The sequence below is a fragment of the Fulmarus glacialis genome, unplaced genomic scaffold, assembly GCF_000690835.1.
Source record: "Fulmarus glacialis isolate BGI_N327 unplaced genomic scaffold, ASM69083v1 scaffold15662, whole genome shotgun sequence".
Lineage (NCBI taxonomy): Eukaryota > Metazoa > Chordata > Aves > Procellariiformes > Procellariidae > Fulmarus > Fulmarus glacialis.
The window spans coordinates 1-17,965 of NW_009197314.1; the positions used below are offsets into that span (position 1 = coordinate 1).

At 36.9% G+C, this 17,965-nt stretch overlaps 1 protein-coding gene across 1 annotated transcript; it reads left to right on the forward strand.

Annotated features, from left to right (window-relative positions):
• Window positions 1-600: 600 nt before the first annotated feature.
• Window positions 601-17,576, forward strand: MLH1 (mutL homolog 1; the record flags this gene model as incomplete). The annotated part of the gene is made up of 18 exons (XM_009572499.1): window positions 601-691; window positions 826-924; window positions 2,045-2,118; window positions 3,248-3,320; window positions 4,439-4,530; window positions 5,837-5,879; window positions 6,520-6,608; window positions 8,217-8,329; window positions 8,932-9,025; window positions 9,568-9,721; window positions 10,425-10,783; window positions 11,581-11,729; window positions 13,522-13,630; window positions 14,468-14,531; window positions 15,058-15,222; window positions 16,033-16,125; window positions 16,506-16,619; window positions 17,165-17,576. Coding segments are annotated over 18 exons (2,143 nt in total), but the record flags the coding sequence as incomplete, so codon positions are not given.
• Between the last annotated feature and the right edge of the window lie 389 nt (window positions 17,577-17,965).

The window sequence follows — 17,965 nt, forward strand, 5'->3', positions numbered from 1 at the left end:
TCCAGGCCGCCGGCCTGTAGCGGGGGGTAACATAAGTGTGGGTGCTGGGGAGAGACATACGTGTGTGCTCGTATTGCACGCACAGGGGGGCAGCTCCGTTCAAAAAGACTTGTCTAAACTTGTGTTTGGTTTTTTGTTGTTTGATTAAGCTTATGAATCATTTGCTTTCAGTGTCAATAATTAAGTTTTTTGTTCTGAAGATAAAGTCTGTCTGGGATTAAAGTTGCCACCGTTTCACTAGTCAGTATAGTGAGCCGTATCAGCCGTCTGAAAGCAAGCTGCTGAGTCTGCAGTAGGTTTCGGTAATGGGGAGAGAAGGTCTAGTTCTTGGACTAGGCACCTTCTTAATTTTTGAAATTTCTGAAAGTTTGTCATAACTGTTGTGGATGGTGATTTAGAATAATACATCAATGTTAGAAGAAAAAAAAGGAAGGAGAGAGTAAAGATTTATTTGAAACAGAATATATTCCAGTATGAGTGACAACTAGAGTAGAAACAAACTATCACTTGTATGAGAATTATTTAAAATTCAATTTAAGTCATATAGTCCTTTATTCTCTAGAATTGCTGTTCTCTAGAAAGCTTTCTTGGTTTCTGCAGTTTGGATGCTAAATCTACGAGTATCCAGGTAGTAGTTAAAGAAGGGGGTCTGAAGCTCATCCAGGTCCAAGATAACGGCTGCGGTATCAGAGTGAGTAAACAAAGTTGACAGCTGTATGCTGATGTTTAATACTACCTTTTAAAATTTATTTCAATTTATAAATGTTTCTGATGTTGAAAAAACTTGGAAATGAAAAGTGACTATTGCTTGTCCCTTTCACATAGAAAGAAGATCTGGACATTGTGTGCGAGAGATTTACTACGAGTAAACTGCAAAAATTTGAAGACTTGGCTAGTATTTCTACATATGGTTTTAGGGGCGAGGTAAGCCCTTCATCAAGGTTTTGAAACTGTTCATTGTTTGTTGTTATCCTGTTGTAGTGGGGTTTACATCATACTATCTCATTCCCAATACTCTTTACAGAAGCTTCTGTTTTCTGAGAGAGTGTGCCGTGTGAATATAGTTCAAAATACATTTCTATGTCTTTCAAGATTAGATGGATGCCTAGGGAGAGGTATATATTCTTTTTGCTTTCTGGAGTAAGATTTTTTTTTTTCTTTAAAGTAAAACAAAGCCTGTCTTCTCAAATGTTGCTTCAGGAACCTACAGGTAAAAGATAATGAAAGATTTGAGTGGAAGGTGAATCTTTGATGTCAGAAATCTGTCTAAATCTAGAACTTAAAACTAAATGTACATTTGTCTTCCTTTTCTTTTGCTATTAGTCAAATTTAGTATCTCGGACCCCTCAGATATACTAGCTCTCCAGATTCCCATTGGCTGTATCTAAACTTGTTTGAAGGAACAGTCCAGGATGAGTTCTGCGTTCCCCTCCAGATGGACAACAAGATATGTTGTCTCATATACATATGTCTCAAATACATACATCCTTGCATGCTCCAGAAAGTAGACTGCTTGAGTCCTCTCCTCACACACTTTCAACATCATCAGCTCCACAGCCAGTGGAGTCTGGTCCTGAGGCTGGTTTCAGCAGGCTGTGTAGACACGTCCAGTGAGTTTTCCAGGAAAACCATTGTAACCTAACTTTGTAGTATTACCTACAGTCAGGGGAAGAACTCGGGCAGGGATGAGGAAGTAACGGCTAAAACCTTCCAGCTGTTTTTTGTAAACATAAAGGAAAGAAAAGGGCACAACTGTAATAACTTTGCAGATTTGTTTTAGTTATGTTACATGGTTAGCTGCTTGCATTGTCAAAGAAAATGAAATGTTAGAAAAGCCAACAGAAGGTCCTGGATAAAAGTCAGTGTTACAGATACTAAAATTTGTTAAAGCTTTGCTGACCTGCAATTTTCTTGTGAGGTTTTTTCATTAATTACTTGCAAGTGGTATAACAAAATTTAGTGATGCTGTTTAAAGTGTGGACACTCCTTCAGCAATCAGTGGTCTCCAGAGCAAGGCTTACAAAGATGCTTTCTCTTTCTGTAGGCATTGGCTAGCATCAGTCATGTTGCCCATGTTACGGTAACAACTAAAACAGCTGATGCAAAGTGTGCATACAGGTATGCTACTTATTATCCAAGTGACTTCTGCTGCATGTAGTAATGAACAGATACATTTAATTCTCTTTTCAGTGCTCTTATGAAGGAGGAGGGAGGGGTAAGGAATTAAGTGTTTCTAGGGTGGTTACAAAAAAGACCCAGAATGTGAGAAAACATAGTTTGCGTGATTTCTATTCCAGACTGTAAAGGTAAGCTTCAGCTAAACAATATATTTTAAAAGTGTATGTGTGGGGGGGAAATCTTAAAGGGAATTCTACTTCAGCAGCCAATGTAGGGTAAACTTTTGTCTTTTTCTCCATTTCAGGGTAAAATCCTGTATATACACAGTCAGCATGTCTTGCAAATGTCATAAGTCTCTGAGCACAGGAACTTATAGCTTAGTTTGCTTCTGTATTGGTGCCTAATCCTATTCAAAAAAGGTTTTGAATATTCTTCTGAAAACTTACTCTAAATATAAGCAAGCCATTATATTTAATTTCTCAACTACTTTTGAAAAAGGAAGGCGGGAAAAAGAAAAAAGAGAAGCTTTGCATGTTGGTTTTTCAAAAGATTGTGCGACTATGGTCTTTCTTGCATTAAGTATGTAAGGGTATGTGAGAGGGCAAAAAAAGTATGCCCTTTGAAATTCTGCATTTATATAACTTGCTGAAAGACCCAAGTAGGTCAGAAATGTCTTATGCTCAAAATTCTGTTACAGCCAAAAAGGAAACATATCTTATATGTAAAGTAAAGAATTTCTTATTAGTATAACTGAAGTGTAAAGTCTAGTGGAAGAATTATTATTAGTCCAGGTCTAGCTATTAAAGAAAGATAAAATACAGTAATCCTGCCTTTATAGGAAAAGTCTCAGTAATACAATTTCAAAACACGTATCTTGCTATCTGCCCCTTTTTCTCTGCTGTTATTCCCACTCTCCCACTGCCCCTCTGGGTGTTAAGGTCAATGAAAACAGTTTTCCTCTAGCAGAAAGGGGTGGGGAGTTGCAGCCGATTGTCAGTGTCCCAAGTTCTTTGCTGGGAGGAGTGTGACGATGATGGGATTTCTTTTGTCTTCTCCCTTTTGTCGTCATCTGTCCATGTCTGCCTCCCTGTAAATCTAGATGTCTGACAACTTTTTATTTTCTGCCTAGAGCTACTTACAGTGATGGAAAAATTAAAGCCCCCCCGAAACCCTGTGCTGGAAACCAAGGAACTCAGATCACAGTAGGTTTTTGTGCCTTTTCTCTCTTGTCCCTTTTCTGTTCCCTGGTCGTTATGCTTGCACCACTTATTGGTATGTGTTACATTGTAAGGTACATGACAGTATCACCTTGTAGAATGTTTTCCAAATGATGATGTTGTGTGGTTTTGTTGGGTTTTTTGTTTTGTCTTCTTCCCCAAAGACAGCAAGGTAAATTTCGGAAGATCCTGGTTTTTTCTTCTGAGGATAGCATAGTCATACACTATCAGAAATATTTCATAATCCTTCTCGACTGCTGAAAGCCTCAATGGACAGTTAGGGCTACAAGAAGCAAGAAGCTCAGAACATGGAAGGGTGGTCTATGTTGTATAAGCCAGAGTGGGAAGATGAGGGCTGGCGTAGGAAACTGCAGATCCGCTGTTTGTCTTTCAGTCATGTCTTTCATATATCACACCAAGCTTTGAATGTGGGTTGGAATTAGGATTGGCATTAGGATTATGAAGAATAAGGAGCTCAGAATGGGAAGGAGTGTGCATGTTGTACAGTGTAGGGTGGAAAGTGGAAGCCTAGGCTGCGACTCTGCAGGTGTGTGTTTGTCTTGCAGTGGGAACATACACCCAGCAAGCTTCGCATGTCAATGTTCAGGATAATGTGTCTTAAAAAAGAAGCTGAACTTTAAATTTCTGCCTTTCTCACTATAGCAGAAAAATAATTTGCATATTGTTTAAATAAATAGTGAAAATTAACAATTTAAGCTGCTGTTTTAATGACATTAACAGCCTTGATTGCAGCAACTGTTTTCACATTTATTTGCATTTCATTAAAACACAGTGTAATCAGGGAATCCATTGTCATCTGCAATGGAAAGCATATAACTTTCACTGAAAAGAGAATTGTAGAGTTGTTGTTATTGGTAAAAATACTGATGTACCAAAATACTTGAAAACATACATTTCTCTGGAGTTGCATTTTGTTAGGTGAACCTAAGCAGGTAAGGAATAAATTGAATGTTGATCCTTCATAAACTAAAATGTTTTCAGAAAATTTTGTAGTACCTATTAAGAGGATGGGTTTTGATGAATTATATATAGAGAGAGGATTTTTTAAAAATTATTTTTAATTGTGATCTTTTTCTCTGTAGGTTGAAGATCTTTTTTACAATGTAAATACAAGGAGGAAAGCTTTAAAAAATCCAAATGAAGAATATGCAAAAATACTAGAAGTTGTTAGCAGGTAAACTGAAATAGGAGGCTCCAATTTTTTCTACCGCCATCAGGAGTACTGGGGTTTTTCTGAGGGACTGGCATCAGTGTGTGTGGTGTCACTTTTTTTGTTTTTGAGGTTTTTTAACTATTTGTTGATATATGGTGTCAGATAACAGTCCAGTTTGATACAGAAAATCCAGAGGAGAAACAGTGTATTCAGTCTATGACTATTAGTAAGAATTCCAGCAAACAAATGGTGATAGACGTGAATGAGTGAACTCTCAATGAACTTGGGCTGAATAGAATCCAAGTAAAAGCTGCAAGAGCATTGAGATTTGGCTGAATATGAAAAAGCTGAACGGTGACTTCATGTCCTCAGAAAAAACCATAGCATCACTTTAGCTACCAGATATTCCCTCCCTGGGTCCCTTTGTTGCATCTGTTGCTAGGTACAGTGGCTTTGCAGGCAGGATCTATACAATTTAACCAAAATAATTGCTTTACGCTTTCAGTAAACGCAAAAACTAGCGAAGAGTAGCAAGACTGTATGCTAAGCGTTAGCCTGCTCCCTGAATGAGCCACTTAAGAGTCTTTACTGGCCAGGCAGACTTCAGCCATGAGGTGAAGGGTCAGGTCGCGCTGCTCCCTGGAACAGGCTGATCTGAAGTCTTGCTGAGCTATAGGCTTCCAACTCAGTGGGGTTTTTTCCCATTAGGATTTTACATCTTTTCATTTTGGTTTTTTTCGTCTTGAATTTTTGAGTCACTGTCCGGGTCACAACAGTCTAATCTCTGTCTGCATTTTTACATTTCTTATCTTGCAAGGTTCTAATGTGTGTTCTTTCTCACAACTTCGCAACTTCCCTAGACGTTTGAGCCACGCTTATGCAGCTGTAGTGTATCAGAACTTGGCCCTGGGGTCACAGACAGCTGAACCATCTGGGTAGGGGAAGTTAGAAGGGCAAGTCAGCCGTTCTTCAGATCCTTCTCCATAGTAGCTGAGATTTGATTCTGTTATACTGAGGAGGTTTTGCTGTTCTTCTACTTAAACCTGTGCAATGAAACTGAACTAACCAGGTCTATAGAAGTTGATCAGGTTTTTTTTTTTTAGAAATAAGCTAAGCTCATCCTTGAATTTCATATGGTTACAGGTGAGTTATAAATAGAAAGCATTTATTTTTATAGCTGTTTAGTCTACAAAAGCTCAATTTGGCTTAAATCACATTACTGTGTAACAGGAAATGAAATTGCCCCTGTTATTAGCTGTTTTTCAGCATTCAGGGAAAGTAACCTTTTCTTTCACATACTGCAGTCTTATGTTTACCTATTTTTCAGGTATGCCATCCATAACTCTGGCATCAGCTTTTCAGTTAAAAAGGTATGTAAATAGAGTCTTTAAAACTTCTAAAACTTCACCATGTATGTGGGTATATATATATAATATATAATGTGTATATGTGAAAATGCCAGAAAATTTGCACTGCATCTTTTGCAATGGGAATAGCATATAGAGCCTTCCCTTGTACCAAAATCTTGATGTGTATGTTACTGCAGTTTGGATAGAAAACATGTTAGTTAAAAGTAAACAAGACAAAAGTGTAGTTGTCAGGAGTTTGGAGTTTTCTATGTGGTCAACGTGTTATTTTGCTTTAGCTTTATGAGCTGTTTCTGCTTCTCTTTTGAGAGTCTGGTTACTAATAACTGTATGAAAGAGGACGGGGTAGAGTACCTTTATTCTGTGGCATTTTTGATAATTATTTACTGAACTGCTTATGTTCCTCACTTTCAAAGATGGAGTTACGAGCCTGAATGGGTCTGATATGATCTAGCAAATCTTGTAATCCAGTGCCATTTATCATCTATTGCTTTTCTGAAACCAAGTAAATAATAATACAAAACATTATAATGATGTTATGTCCCATGCCTTTTTGTTAGAAGTGTTACTGTTAAGTTTAATGCATTTCTAAAACTTCAGCCAGAACTGTGAATTGATTGATGCTCATTTCTGCTCTCTTTAGCAAGGTGATACCATGTCAGATGTTAGAACCTTATCAAACGCCTCAACAGTGGACAACATTAGGTCCATCTTCGGAAATGCTGTTAGCAGGTATGTTGATGTCAAGTTTCCTTTTGACATGAAGTTTTCTAGTAAATCTCCCTTCTCTTTCTCTTTTAAAGAGCATGGGCTGTGCTAACTTTTCCTGCTTCCTTCAAGGTGAATTACAGAGAAGAGGGAGTGTTGCAATAATAGAGCTCTCCCTTGTCTTGCAGAATGTGTGACTTTTTTCTAGTATGTGAAAGGAAAGAAAGAAGTTGCAAAGCTGTTCCTTTAATGCACTAAAAGAGAACCATCTGCTTTTAACTTTCTGTGTGCTCATTTAAAAAGAGCAAGCCGTACCTGTGTTCTCTGCAAGTTCCTAGCCTCTTCCTACGCCATGAAAATCTTACCACTTCTTACCACAGTCTGCTATCTGATACATTTTGAAGTCTCCTCAAATTCATTTTTCTGAAATCTTATGGTTTAATATTTTGACAAAAGCTACATTAGCTGAGGCTGAGTAAACCAAGCAGAAAAGTTGAAAAAATCATCTTTTGAAAATGTATCTGCCACTTTTGGAAATGTTCTCTCTTTATAAGACATTCAGCTGTGAAAAATTCATTGAATGGACCTGTGGAATGGATTTGTCCCACGAATACTTATGTATCAATTTGATTCAGTTGCTGAAGTCACACTTCACACGTAAGGAATGTAACTTTTAATACATGGAAACACCTTTATGAAACACAGCAAACTAAAGAGGCTGTTTAGTGATAAGGTTTGCAGTGTTGTTTGTATTTGTTGTGCATTTGTTTTTGTCTATTACTAATGCTTGTTTGATACAGTTTTTCCTTTTTACAGTTCTGAATAAATTGTCCATTTCAACTTAAATGTTTTGATCATATGTTTTCAAGCAAAACTTTTATTTTACCCAATTTAAGATGGTGTTTAGTCTCAGCTGTTATTTTGACTTAAAAAATGAACACAAATAAAAATGGCACTCAGTATATATTGAGGTTGAATTGGAAATAAGTAGCCCATAAGCCTTTTCTATGTCAACGTTAGAAGTTGGCATAAAGCCTTGCGAGAGCGCTGTGCTCACAAACTACCAAAGTGGATTTCCTTGACTAATGAATCATGAAAATTATAAACACTATTATGAAAATTGTTAATGTTAGGATCTGTATGCATGAGCAAGAAAAAAATCTTTACATTTTTATGACTTCTTAACAGCCCACCAATAAATATTAGACTGGCAAAAGTGGACAAAGTAGTTCAGAGTAGTTCTTCCCTGGCTGCTGACAATCTTGAAGTGCCCTTGTCCATCACTGTCAATGACTTAAACAGTGAAATGCGTATTAGAATTATCAATAGATGTTTATAATATTATGGATATTGTGATATGTTAAGGTATTAAAAAGATAATGTGGATAGTTTTACAGACTCCAATCATACAATATTACTACTTTACACTTACTTAGAAAGAAGAAACAGTGTAGCTCAGGTTAAATAATTTTTGTGGCTTAGCAATGAATGTTTGAACTCTCAAATAATTCTAATGTTTTCATTAACTGTGATAGAATACAGAACAGTATATCGCTATTGGCGAGTACTGTTTGAAATGTGCATCAACAAGAACTCATTTTTTTGTGTGTGTTTCTGTCAAACTGTCAATAGGGAACTGATAGAAGTGGGCTGTGATGATGCAAGTCTGGCCTTTAAAATGAAAGGCTACATCACGAATGCAAACTACTCTGTGAAGAAATGTATATTTTTACTCTTCATAAACCGTAAGTTTAACAAAAAAAAGGCAGCATTTTGTACAGTCATATGTTGCTTATGTAATAATCAGAAGAACAAAACTTTCTGAAGAACTACAAAACACATGAGCATTCTTAAAAACATTGAAGAATAAGCATTACAGTTAATCGTAGATCTTAAGGTGTTTTTCTGTTTGTAATGTGCATTATGCTTTGCACTCTATATAGTGGAAAGCCACTAAGACTGGGCCTAAAGAAACTTAAGCTTGTGGAGTATCAAGGCTATGATTGTGTCCTGCCAACTTATACAGAGTGGTCGCTCTATTCTGTAGCAACATTGGCATGGGATGCAACAAACCATGACTGTACGAAATACTGAAAAGATAGTCTGGTTATTTCAGTATTTGTGGAAAAAAATACTTCTAAATATAAAACATACTAAGAAGATATTGCCTATTCCTGGTTTTATGTGAAGAATAAATAGATCTCAGGAAAAACGGGTATAACGGATGCCCTTTGAAGATACGAAGCATGAAGATGTTGGTCTGAAGGTTGGGCACCGTGCAATGTATTTCAGTGGGACTCTTTGAAATAGCATTCAGTATTGAAAATAGCATTTTGTTCTGTTTCAGATCGATTGGTGGAGTCAGCCGCTTTGCGGAAAGCCATAGAAACTGTGTATGCCGCTTATTTGCCAAAAAGTACGCATCCATTCCTATACTTAAGGTAAAGTAATAGGAAGAAGTAGCTTTTCAATACTGTCTTGTAGGATATAGCTAGGGTGAGTAGGTTTAGAAGGACGTTTGTGTTCCTGATAGTAGTGTTAAGCATTGCACTGAGGTAATTAATTGCCAGACAGGAGATAATTAAATCACATTAAAGAAATCCTTGGAAGACAGGCCTTATTTTCAGAAGTAGTGAGCATCTGTAATTTCAGCTTAAGTCCTTTCATATTAACTCGTGAGACACTGCAAGTAAAAGATATTTCTAAAAACTGGTTTTTGTAGTAGTACAATGGAGAGATTGATTTAAGCTTACCTATGTAAGCTGATTTTGGTGAGTTTGGAATGGAGTTCTTCAGATTAATTATTTTTTAATATACCAAACAAATCTGACTGTAGTGTAACGTTAGCAGGTTTCAGGACCATTTTGACTTCTTTGCATGGAGTAATGGCCCCAAGCCTGACAAATTTTGTACTGAACCAATTTGTGCCCTCTCTGCCATCCATGGGAAATTTTAGGTTAACTTATTTTAAAATGTTTTCCAGCCTGGAAATAGCCCCCCAGAATGTAGATGTGAATGTGCACCCTACAAAACATGAGGTCCATTTCCTTCATGAAGATAGTATTCTAGAGCGTGTGCAACAACATGTAGAGAGCAAGTTATTGGGCTCTAATTCTTCAAGGATGTACTTCACTCAGGTGAGAACATGTTTGAAGTGACCGCAGCTCTGCACTATTTTAATTGTCATGGATATGTTTACTCTATTCAATAGTACAATCTGTGCAGTGATTGATAGTCATCAATGTTATACTGGTAGCTTGAGATCTTTGCTCTATGTTTCAGGGATTAAGTTGCTTTAATATACCAATGTTAACAATGTGGCAAAGGAGAGAAGTGTACGAAAACATTTTAAATACCTTTCTGTCAAGCATCTGATTGGTCTTTTTGATTTTACAAGTATATTAGCTTTCATATGTAGTAAATTGTTCGTTATTCTGCCCTGGTTTATGTGAAAGACCTGTGACTGAGGAAGCTGTTCTATGTATTTGACAACACCTAATCTCTTTTTATGTAGAGGATAGTATAAGAATTATAACTATAATATCTTTAAAAACAAATTTTCTTGTGATTTTTTTACATTAAAGATTTTTCCTTTGAGACAAAGGAATGCTAACTAATGATTTTGTTGACTGCCAAGATGACGATATTCATGCTATATGGATAGCAAGTGCAAAGCTGGTGGCCTGTTTAAACAGTTGACACTGTGCTTGTGGGGTTTGAAAGTTACTTGCCTCTGAGCAGTAAGATGGTGTGAGAAGTGCGGCTGATCTTTTTGAGTTGTTTTTTTTTTTCTTCTTGTGGTTGAATCTTTTCTCTTTGCTTCCCTGTATCTGAACGAAGACATTGCTTCCAGGGGCTGACTGCTCTTCCAGTGAGGTTGTAAAATCAGCAGCAAACTCTTCTGCAGTTACCAAAGGAACCAGTGATAAAGTTTACGCGCATCAGATGGTCCGCACTGATTCCCGCGAGCAGAAATTGGACGCTTTTCTTCAGCCGGTGAACAACCCCCTAAGCGCAGGCCCCACTGAAGCGACAACAGAAGTTAATGCAGGACCTCCGGAGGGTGTGGTCAGGCCACAGGATGCTGAAATGGAAGATGTCAGTGATCTAGTTGAAATGGCTGATGTTCAGGAGGACGCAGTGATGCCTGGGGGGCTGAGGGAGAGTGGACACTTATCTCCTGAGACAGTGCCTCCTCGGTAAGTCTCATCTTTCCTGAGGTCATGCAAGGCTACCTATTTATTTCATGGCATGGCCCTGAAACTGAAGATTTTTCTGATCTCTTTGGACTTGGCTTTTTCAGAAGGAAAAATTGTCTTAAAATAACTTTTTCCATGGCGTTTTATTGAGAAATTAAACTTCATCTGTGAATTGTAAATTACATAACTTGTGATAAATTTTGTAACTGGAATGGGATTTCCATGCATACTGAAAGGCAGGAAGCAGTATAAATAACGAATTAACTTTAGTTTAGGGAGATCATACTGGTCTGTCTCTCTTTGGAGGCCCTCCTTTTGTGGGGGGATAGAAACTACATCACTGAATTTTGCAGACATTACCCTAATAAAGATAAAAGTGCTGTAATCTTTCTATAGCTCCTGCAGGAGCTGTTATGAGAGGCCAAAGTCTTCTGAGGGAATCTGATTCTGTGCCCCTCCCCCCCACCCCCCAGTATTACAGAAAAATGATAATGAAAAAACTTATTAGAAATATCAACATTTTTTGATGTGTCCTTTAGAGCCCAATTCACTTGGTGCTTAAACAACACATCTGATATGATTGGTATTAGAGAGTCATAAATTCTCTTATGAACTACCTTTTCCTAATAAATTATGCCTCAGAAGTAAAATAAAACAGTCTTTCTGGGAAGCTTTGGGAAACTTTCTGCATTTCCTGTGTTAACCTACAGCATGTGAATTGAGCATCCCATCTGTTGGTGTGTTTTGCCTAAGCCATAGGAGAATTGAACATAACTTCTTTTGTTTTGGTATTGCAGAAAGAGACCACGGGAAGATGCGGATGTAGAAATGGAGGATGATGACACCAGAAAGGACATGACTGCTGCCTGCACCCCTAGAAGAAGAATTATCAACTTGACCAGTGTATTGACTCTCCAGGAAGAAATTAGTAACCAGGCACATGCAAGTAAGCAAGCCTTTTGCTTCTCAAGATTATTGTTATTCCACCAACTAAATATGATTGAACTGCTGAGGAAAAAGATATTTAAAAGATGGCCCAGTCAGCTCACTGTGTTGCTAAGCAAGCTTTTAACAAAAACGTTTGTTAAACGTCAAGGGCCAAACTTTGAACAGGCAGCTGCCATACTGAGCTACACTGGAGGACTGTTTTAAAAACTTCCGTGTACCTTGTTAGTTGATAGATGTCTTATGCATTGTAAATATTTTGCAAACCTTAACTTGCATCATAACTAATAACACTATGAAATCACAGCTTGAAAAGATAAGTTATTTTGTAATTTTCAAACAGAAATGGTCATTACAAAAATTTTGCTTAGTCACATGATTGTGAAGTAGACTGGGACAGACTTGATAATCATCACTTTTGTTTACTGCTTTTGCTTTTCGTTTTCATTTGTATCTGTTCCACGTACATGAAATGATGAGACTGGTGAAATATTATTCCCTCTTCTGGTAAGAGTTGTTGTAGAAAAAGGTGAAAGGTTTGCAATTCTTCCTAGGGTTGTTTCCCTCTTGGCACTTTCAGTTGCCTTCAGAGTCATACTGAGTCACATAACCCATATTATTCAATTAGTCTAAATGTTGGGAATCTCGTGTTCTGGGGGGTTTGTTGAATTTATTTTGATTTTTCTGGTAGGAAGAATTGGGGATGCTCCACAGCTAAAATGGCTAGACTAACAGACATCTGTAATAACTTTTTAAAAAATTACTAAAAATTTAGTAATCAGAAAATACGTACTTATACTTTACTTGTGCTCCAGATAAAGTTTTGTATTACACTGGTAATTCTGAGCCGATAATTCCATATCTGACTGTCACTGTTTAAATACTGAAATCAAAGAGTTGTCCCTGAGCCATAAAATGTCAAAAAATGTCTCGAAATACATGGTAGAACTTGTGCAGCTGCTTGAGGTTGTGTCTTGTCTTCACATGTGTAAGAAATGCCTACAAAAGACCTTTGCAAGAAAGAAATACTCTTCTCACAATATTGTATTCCTTCGGAAAAGGTAACAGAGAAATGGGCAGCGTAGTGCTTTGTACATGCTGTGACTGCAGTGCCAAGCTCCTGTGGTGAAGCTGCTCCCAAGGACCGCAACTAGTGATGTTTTTTTGTGGAATGCCTAAAATGAACTCTTACTATGGAATCTGACTTCTCATACCTTTTTTTTTTTTTTTTTTTTTTTAATAGCTGTGGTTTTACATGGCAATTACTTTTGAAACTTTTTAATATATATAAATGAGAAGGCCGGAAAGTTATTTTGGGAGAGAAGAATAAATGAATTGTGGACCTATTCTATCACACTTTCAGAATTCAGTCAGACAATACTAGATTTTGTTGCAAAGTTGTTTTACATCTGCAGTTTTCTTTGAAGTATGTGTGCACTCCCTTACTAATCTCCTGTGGCTGGGAATGAATTTTGAAAGGCTACTCAAGTCAAACACAGATATTTTTTTTTTTTTTTTTTTTAATTTGCATTTTGTTTTAACTTATATAACTATTCTCACTTATGCTTTAATATATATGAGTATATGTGTATGCACACAAATTATTAATATTTCAAAATGCAGTTAATTGGTAGTACAGACCTATAAGAAGGAGGGGTGTAGTAGTGACTGAACAGTAATCTGAGCCTTTAACGCTAAAAAGACACAAACCACTCAACTAAATAAATTAGGGCAGGGTTGCAAATATGGAATTATATCCTTTTGTTTCTTCCCCACCCCCTCAATTGTTTCAGATCTCCAGGAGATGCTACGTGATCACTCATTTGTTGGCTGTGTCAGTCCTCAGTGGGCTCTGGCCCAATATCAGACAAAACTGTATCTTCTCAATACAACAAAACTCAGGTAAAGAAGATGTTAGACTTGTTGGCAGTTGAAATAAGTACCAATTACCAAGCTGATTAGAAGAAGGAAAAAAATGACCAGAAAAACATCATTGTTTTCTTGTTGCCTATCTGAAAAGTCATGAGGCTAAAGATTAAGCAGTCTGTTCAGTACAGTGGAAACAAGTCTGGCACGCTTGGGAAAAGTTGCAGGGAATCGCTGTAATTAAAATGCCAGCTACTGTATTGTGTGCTTGCAGACTAGGGGAAGGGAAAGATGTTTTATTTGCTTAATGATCGTCTACAGCAGCAACTGGTCTACAGCACACTGTATAAAGATGAGCAAGCAGAGGCTTCAGAAAAGCCATGTAAAATGTTGTATCCGGTTGGGTTAAGAGAATCTGCAGGACATGATCATACCACAAAGTTTGTATTTTTGCATATGCAGCCTTACAGGGCCAGCTACATAAATTTTGTAACAAATGAGAGAATGTACTTAAGATAGACATGTCTATCAGTTTCCAAGCTCCTGTGCATTTCTTGCAGTGCAGCAAAGGAGTAAAGAGGTTGAAATGTAAGGTATCTGGGAATAAATTGATAGCAGCTGCATGCTTGAGTACGTAACATTTCTGCACCAATGTGGCCGATGATACCAGAAACCAAGAAACAGATTTAATTGTAAACATCTAGATAGTGCGCGTGAATCTTAAAACTGTTTAGTTAAAGTAAGATCTTTGTTAATATGAATGGATATGTATGTCTGATGTTTCCAAGATGACCCTTACTTTCCCCTCTTAATTATGGTAACTTGGAGATACGTGATCCTGTCCATATAACTAATTTTTGTACTTCAATTTAGCCAAGAACTCTTCTACCAGATACTTATTTATGACTTTGCAAACTTTGGAGTCTTAAGGTTGTCTGTAAGTATAATTTTACATTATATCCTATATAAAAAGATTTACAATAAGCCTGTCCTTTCAGACAAACGTATAGTTTTACAGGTTGTTTTTTGTCCACTACAAGAGCGATGTTTCATTTCTTTTACAGTAAGAATAGAATATAGAAAACTCTGTTAGTAATTTTGTAGCTACTACTCTAAGTTTTCATGCTGGCTGCTTGTTATTAGTGTCACTTCTAGATATTCGCCAAGTTTTGCTGTTGCTCATTACATTGGGACAAATAATTAATTTGAATACATAATCTATCAGAAATACAGTGTTGATTTGCTTGTGTTTATCCTGTAAATATCACAGCACTTTGCAAGATTGCACAGAATTATATCAGAAAGAAATTCATACTTTTTAGACTAGTTATAATAAGCAGAACTGTTTGCTCTGCAGGCTAGAAATGGTATATTACAATTAGTTTATACATGAAGGAAGAAGCTGTAGATTTCCAATAGAGTGTGTTGATCATTAACAACCGTTTTGCCTTCTCCATTTTTAGGAGCCAGCTCCTTTATATGAGCTTTCAATGCTTGCTTTAGAGGATCCTGAAAGTGGCTGGACAGAAGACGACGGCCCCAAAGAAGGGCTTGCTGAGTACATTGTGGAGTTTCTGAAAAAGAAGACTGAAATGTTGAAAGATTATTTTTCTCTTGAAATTGATGAGGTGACTGCTGCTATTACTTCTGAAAGTAAATGAATGGTGGACTTGGCAGCGTTAGGTTAATGGTTGGACTCGATCTTAAAGGTCTTTTCCAACCTAAATGATTCTATGATTCCACACTTTGGTAACAGATGATAACTGCAGTAGTTTGCTCGCAGTACTTACTACCACTAAGAACTAGCTCCAGTAAGATTCAGGTGGCTTACCCCTTTCATTAAAAATGCTCAGGACTTATGCTGCTTTTTAGAAGGGTGCTACACAAAGAAGTTTATATTTAATTAGTTACCAAATAAAATAATTTAGTCATTGCTTCCATAACTAGAATGCAGATCTCTTTTCCAACAAGGTGTGCAGCTTAACCAGCGCTCTAGCCAGGCAGGGCTACAGCATCACCGTTGCTCTCAATGTGTCTTTTTTTTTTTTTTTTTTTTTTTTTTGTGGCCTAATGCATCCCTTACTCTATACAAAACTGAACAGCTTCATCAAGGGTCATATAACCCAGACACTTCACTCAGATATTCTTCTGGGAAGTGGGATCTGTGTAGTCAGTGGCTAGAGGTAGAGGAGGAGGCTGCATTCAGGTCTTCCTGAGCTGAGTGGCTAAATCCAGGCCTCGTGAAGTTCACCACCACCACTAACCCTTTTCCTGCAATGTCTGCCTGGCATCAGGCTTTAAAAACTTGTAACTTTGGATACCCCTAAGGCTCACTAAGGTTGGTAAGAATCAGTCTTACAATACGTAACAGTTTTGGTACGTTTACTGCAAGAAAGAACATTTTTTTTTTTTACTGAAGCAGCAGCGTTGCCTTGCAGGAAGGAAACCTTATTGGGTTACCACTGCTGATAGACAACTATGTTCCACCGCTGGAAGGACTGCCTATGTTTATCCTTCGCTTGGCCACAGAGGTATATTCTCATAATGATTTTATTCATTTGCAAATGACTTTTTCTATTTAGAAAAGAATGAAGTCAATCAAATTAATTCATCAGAAGCTGTAAAGGAAAGGCTGGAGTTAGTTAAATGTACTGTTATATGCTCCAGACACTTTTGCTATAGTTACTGATGAGTTATGCTTTGCCTCTTCATTCATAACTACTGATTGAATGAGAATATATTTTGATTTGAAAGCCTGCATTTCTACCCTTTTTTTTTTTTGTTCTATACCTTCACCTTATCAGCTCAAAAATGGACAAGACATTATTATGACTTTTCCATACTAAGAATCTCTATCAAGTCCCTGACTGCCACCCAGATTCTATTAAATGACTTCTTTTTCTTGTGACAGGTAAACTGGGATGAAGAAAAAGAATGTTTTGAAAGCCTAAGCAAAGAATTAGCTATGTTCTACTCCATTAGAAAGCAATATATAATAGATGAAGCCAACCCGACAAATTCTCAGGTACAAGAATATGTAACTAGTCATATGAACAAACAACTAACACTGCACAGGAAACAAGTACTTTTTCAACTATAGACTTCTAGTCCCAACTCTACTTTCAGTGAAGCGAATCAAGTAGCAGTGTGGCAAAATTCTGAAAGAATGTGGCTTAAGTATTAGAAGTATTAAGAGAATCTTTTAACTTTGGGTATTGCAGTGTACTTAATATTACAAGAGTCCTTGGCCTTGGAGTTTGGGATGTATTTTTTTTAACCTGCTGAGCTATGATAAATTTCTACAGAAGAAGAAGGATGCATATAAATTAAAAATATATTCTGCTTGTACCTAAGTATCTGCTTAATCATACAGTTAAGCTAGCCCTTTCTGCAAGTGACTTTCCAGAGCTTAAAATTAACTTGACTGTATAGAATGAACTTCTTCTCTAACACTAGCAGAATTTTACAATTGCTGTAGTCCTAGGTAATAAAGTTTCTTAAGGAGTGCTCTCTTCTAGTAAAAGAGAATTTCAGTTTAATTGTTTGTCTCTTTTTTTTTCTGTATTTCAGAATGAAGATTCTGACTCTGGTTCAACAACATGGAAGTGGACTGTGGAACATGTACTTTACAAAGCTTTTAGGACTCATCTTTTACCTCCTAAACACTTCACAGAAGATGGCAACATTTTGCAGCTTGCTAACCTGCCTGACCTGTATAAAGTTTTTGAGAGATGTTGAGCAAGTAGTTATTATAGACTGGTGCATAATCTAAAAAAACATTCATGCTACCTTCTGTTTTGCTTAGTAGAGGATAAAACTGGAATCTTGATGGAGGAAAGAAAAAGAGGGGATTTAATCTCATACTAACATAATAACAAATGGTCTATTTTCCTTCTGTTGATCAAAGAATAAAAAGAACTGTTTTAGCTCTGTCTAAACCTAACTGAAGTTCCTAAAATAAAATCTCCACTTATGCTTTGAATTTCACTATTAAGCAATATGCTAATAGCATACAACTTCTACTGAAGAAAATTAATTGCGTTAAGTAATTGTGAAAGAAGATAGAGCTTAACTTAATTGAAATGTGAGTGCTTTAACTTGGCTTGCTTTTTGAAAGCAATATAGGTTACCTACCTCCTTTTGTTTTAAGAATGACTGTTGTGTGACAGTATCTGCAATGTGAATGTACATGCAAAGCACTTAAAATCATCTGTTACTGCAGGAGCTCGTCTTGTAATATTTCAGACCCCTTGCTGAAATCAGGCAAATCCCTTCCCTTTTAATCAAGGAGTCTGAAAATGGAAACAGGAATCCTCTGACAGGTAGCAAATGAGCATGCACACATGACAGTCATTTCAAAGAAGAGTTGCA